General features: G+C 38.5%; 1 protein-coding gene across 1 annotated transcript in view; it reads left to right on the top strand.

Annotated features, from left to right (window-relative positions):
• Window positions 1-5,379, top strand: part of SPAG6 (sperm associated antigen 6) — a 40,002-nt gene that overhangs the window by 34,242 nt on the left and 381 nt on the right. The window contains exons 9-10 of the mRNA XM_009637710.2: window positions 413-529; window positions 3,285-3,430. Coding sequence (XP_009636005.1) covers window positions 413-529; window positions 3,285-3,430 — 263 coding nt within the window. The remainder of the gene's footprint in view (window positions 1-412; window positions 530-3,284; window positions 3,431-5,379) is intronic.

Below are 5,379 nucleotides of genomic sequence, written 5' to 3'. Positions count from 1 at the left end.
GGTAGTGCACTGGGCTATCCCAGACCAGCAGACTCTCCTAGTAAGGCACTTCTAAAATACAATCTTTTGAAATGTGTTTTGATTTAGCTTTCTTATTATATTATAGTAGTTCAATTTACTTAAAGGGTCTACTCCTGCTTCCATTGTAGTCAAAGGAAAATCGCCATTACTTTGACCGTAGATAACATAATAAGAGTATGATGCACTGTAGGTTTTGAGGTTTAATAAATCTAAGTAGAAAATTGATTATTCATTAAGTGACCTGATAGATATAATAGTTTGTATTCAGAAAATGCTCTTTGAGAATTCTGATCAATTTGCTTTTTTGATCAGACTTCAGTGATATGTAACATGAATTCTTGTTGTTTTCATTGATGTCTTACTAGAGAAATTTTATTTTGCATTTCAATAGACTAAAAAAGCCTTAAAGAACATCCTTCAGAAATGCACGTATCTTCCAGCACTTGAACCATTGCTGCATGATGCCCCTCCCAATATTATGAAACATATTGTTGGGCAGTTTAGTAAGGTAAGAAAAGGCTCTGCTTGATGAGTAATATGCTAATTGTTTTCCATTTAGCAAGGAAGCTATCTTACCAAAGATGAAGTCTCAAGGGCTCAGTTGTTTTCTGAGGATCCTCAAGCATCCCCTGCAGAAGCAGTTTGGAGCATCCCGTTCTTTTGTCTGATAAAGCTGGATACTGTTTCATCTGGAACCTGACATAATTCATCCTAAGACTGGGAAAACAGTTGCTTATAAGCGAGGTGTTTTTTTCTTCCTTGCCTCTTGAGATTAATGGAATATTAACTTGTGCAAATATTTTCACTGAGCCAATGTATCACATAAATCCCAGTCACATCTGTTTTAGATAAAGTACAAGCTGTCTGTACAGGAGTGACTTAAGTCCGATATTTTACAATAATTTGGAGTATAAAAGCTTCACCACTTTTATCCTCATTAATTTTCAGTCTCAATTAAGTAAGTGTAAAAATCCCAAATCTTTTCTCATTCCTCTCAAAATTTGAAACTGTTTGTTGTTAATCACATTGTTGATTTGAGTGCAGCACGTAGAAAGTTTTACAATTAAATTATAATTTAATAAAAACATTTCAAATTATTGAAGTAATTGCTAACTAATCAGGAGATTTCCAGTGTCTGCAATGTTCACCAGCTGTTGGAATCCTGCTCAACTATAGTCTATCTTTTGTGCAGTACTCTGCAGCGTAATCTGTTAGCAGGGGGTACCAGGCTCTCCTGGTGGGATGTGCTTTCTGGAAGTGGCCAAGTAAAACACTCTTGATATTCAGTTCTGATTATCACAGATCTGGAAGCACCACTGTTTGCAGCGCGGGTTCCTTATTACATTGCCACACTTAGGTTTGTCCTGTCTTCTTGCTAAGTCTGTGCATAGATTGGAGATTTACTCAGAATCCAGTGCCTTTTGCTTCTGTGTGCTGACTGGAGCTATTAATGAGCTGAGTGCATAGTAATTGGTTACCCGGTGTATAGATTTGAACATTGTTTGCTGTTGAAGTGGTTTTGTACCCTTCATATCAGCTGATGTTTTGTTGTGTTTCATTTTTCTTCTTCTACATTGTATTAAACAAAACTATACTTGTCTGGCAGTTGCACTTCTGAAGCATACATTTAAAACTAAGTTCTCTGCAGTAAAAGCATTTTTCTCTCCTGTACCATAGCTTGGGAATTTCTTATTCTTAGAGCTGTGGTGTATTACTTCTGTTGGCTTATTTATAGCACAGTAAAAGCCTTATTTCTGAGCTGTGCTTCGGAGTGAGATGCTACCCATTCTTTGTGCTGGACTGTGTCATTTCAGCATTATCCTTTTCAGGGTCTGTGCAATTCTGTGCTGTCTCAGTTTGGACTGGGGGAAAGGATTGTGTCTCAGAGGTGCTGTCTGTCTTTAGGGCCTCTTCCCAGAGAGTTTTCTGCTGTCTTACTCAGCCTGGGAGTCACAGTGGGGAAGAGGCAGGCAGGGAAAGGGCCGTATCTTGTCTCCTTGCGAGTTCCTTCTTGGCAGTTCTTGTCGCAGGAGGTGCGTGAAACAGCCATCTCTTCAGTTCCCACAGCAAAATGATCACAGTTGTTCCTGACACTTCTGTGGAGCATATAATAGGGAGAAGCCTCTCTGCTTCCCTCTTCTTTCTTTACCTGTCTGTTGATTTTGTACAGCCTAGAGGGACCAGAGAAATGAAGCCTGTTTGCCTATATGCATGGCAGAAATCTCATCCTTCTTTTCCTTCATCCTTTTAGGCAATCCCTTCCTCCTTCAAGGCTCTCGTTTTACACTGAGATACAGTCAAATCTGTGGCTTGATTTGTCTGACCAGTGTGAAGGCTTACAAAATGCTTTTGCCTCCATAGTATGTAACTCTCAGAGTTGGTTTTAAACCCATCATTCTTTCTCCGACAATATCGTGCCTTTTTTTTTAATATTTTTTGCAGCCCTGTGGGCCTATGGACTACATGCTGTCATTCTCCCTTGCCTGGCCCAGCCCCCACCTCCCTCCCTGCCTCCTTCCCTCCCTCCCATCCTCTGGACAGAGCTGCACATTGGCATCACTCAGGGAGCACAGAATGTATTGTCTGATCATTTCTGCTTCTCATCCCCTTTGGCTGCAGAAACTTCACATTTTTGCTTTGTGTGCTTGTGTGTGTGTGTTTCTAAAAGGCTTCCATGGCTACACAGTGTGTTGTAGGGTTTTAATATCTAGGAATGTAATAGTAGCATGTAATGCTTCAAGGCTGCATTGTTCACTTGCAACAATTCTCAGTATTGTTTTCATGCACTAATCTATACTAGATCATTATAATGATATAAAATTCTGCTCTACAATTAAACTGTGGGAATTGACATAAAAGACCTGAATAACTTGGTTTAAGTGGAACAGATGCTGTTGTTATTCCATGCTAGTGTTCTGGTTTTATTATCTATTTAATCTCTGCAATCATATTGTCTCTGTAGGAATAATTCAAGAAATATTATTTACATAAAGATAAATACTTAATTCAGTATTTTTATATATGTTATGTATTAAAGTACATGTTAAATTATGTTATAACCATAAAGGTCTGGTTTATGATTTTTTTCCCTGTACAATTGGGTGTTAAAATACAGTAGTCATTACAGATGTTGTACCTCTGATGTGTTCCATTTTATCCGTCCTCTGAATTGAAAACAGATAAGCAATATTTGAGCCTGGTAGCATAGAGATTCCTTTAGAAGAAAATGTTCTTTTTTTTTTAATGTACTTTTCTGTGTGTAGGTGTTACCACATGACAGTAAAGCACGTCGTCTCTTTGTAACAACTGGTGGACTTAAAAAGGTTCAAGAAATAAAAGCAGAACCTGGGTCACTTCTTCAGGAATATATCAACACTATTAACAATTGCTACCCAGAGGAAATAGTAAGGTAAGGAAAATTAAATTAAAAAAATTCATACTTATTACATTGTTAGGTGTTTTTCACAGGAACAACACAAAGCAAGGATTTAAAATATTAATTTAACTTCTACATGATTTTTGTTTTTAATAAAACAGCATAACATTTGGTTAACTGCCCCAGTGGTAACACAACCATTAGACACATACTTTTGAACACTTTCTCTTTTCTGATTATTTTTGGGATCAGATTTCTTTGTCTGTAAACAAAGGCCAAATAATCAGGCTCTTGCAGGCAACTGGGGCGAAAAGCCAGCCCTGCACTACCCAGACAAACTCTGAGACTTCAGCACAACTGCTGTCATATTAATGAATGTCTGTGGGAAGTTTAGTTCATCTTGGTCACTTATTTATGGGTTACTCAGGCTCCAAACTACAGGTATTGGTGAATCTTCGCTTGCATCCTTGACTTCCCTAAGAGCCTGTCTGATAGCTTATTCAGAGGCTCCTTTGAAACTTCCTCTGATGTGCAGAGGGTCCAGAGGCTCTCCTGCACAGTTGCTCTGCCCACAGCTGCCCTTCCTCCCCCAGCCTCATCATGAGGCTTAAGTGTTATATAAAAGGACCATACACCAGCTGTCTGCACCAAGTTGAACTTTGCCCTTAATGAATACAGAAACACTATTAAATAGCTTACAGTCAAAATGTCACCATCCTAAATTGTAATAATGAGAGAAATGCCCTCCTAGATTCTAGATATCCATTTACCAGTCCTTCACTCCATCAACACATCAAAAGGATGCTGTACTCATGCACTCCCTCTACAGGCTCTGAAAATCTGCATCATCAATTTTAATTATAGCAACAGAGTTCTCCAGCTAATAGTAGCTGCAAACTAAGTCACGCAAAATGAAGCCCTGTTTGTCTCCACAAGGAAAAGCCAGTGGCTGTCAAATGGGTAAAGCAAAATCATAAAGAAACTTTATTCTGCAGCTGTTTGCTTACACTTTTCTGGATGTAATTAATGTTTCTTTGTTACAGCTATTTTTTTCCCTGTAAATGAAACAAGGTTACTTATGTAGGCTGGGATGTAATAAAGAAAAGGGCCCCTTCGAGCATCTCCAGCTTGCCTCTTTGTGCTACTGCCTGATGCTGGTTGTGCTGCCTGAGGCACAGCTGCTATAATAGACTCCAGCTCTGGGTTTGTCCTGGAGACCTGTTATTTTAGGCTGTTTGCAGGCTGAATATAATAATGCATTGAAAAGTTAGCTTTACAATCAGAGAACTAATATGCTTTTTAAGAAGAGTTACATTATGCAGAAATTGTCCAGAAAATGAAAATGAACAAGGTAAATGGATCTTCCTTCAGTGTGAAAACATTGGGGATTTCTACTTGAATACATTTTAGGCATGCATTACATAGAAATGTGTTCTTCTCTCTTTATAGTTAAAGCTTCCAGGGCTCAGAGATGACAATTTACATGCCTGCAAAACCAGCAATGTACTGAGGTGTATGTTTTTAGAATAACACAGTCATAAATCTCATACTCTTAACCTGGCAAACAAGAACTAAATGCAGCTTTGGTGATGCTTGCATATTGGAAGCATGTAGTTGGTCCATTGTGGAAAACCAACTGAATGACAGCAGGACAATAATGGCACCGTAGAGTCCTACTCTAATGAAAACCTATTGGATAATCTCCGTCCTTGAGTTGGCATTAGAGACAGAAGGTCATTGTGATAAATTTTTTTGTTCCAGAATCAATGTCTCTCGCATTGATGTAGACTTCACATTAGCTTTGGGGTGTGTGCTTATGTTTGACGAACAGCAGTAGACTATTGTCATCTGGCAGCCTATGGTTCTGTGTAAACTCATGCTTTTTTATTAAAGGCCATAATTTCAAAAGAAGTTAAAATCTACATTTCTCAGTAAAGACAATGCTTATGGCTGGGGGGACTCTCTAAAAAAAAAACACTTCA

Source organism: Egretta garzetta, unplaced genomic scaffold, assembly GCF_000687185.1.
Source record: "Egretta garzetta isolate BGI_Z169 unplaced genomic scaffold, ASM68718v1 scaffold434, whole genome shotgun sequence".
NCBI classification, from domain to species: Eukaryota; Metazoa; Chordata; class Aves; order Pelecaniformes; family Ardeidae; genus Egretta; species Egretta garzetta.
This window is presented reverse-complemented; position numbering and strand designations above follow the sequence as displayed.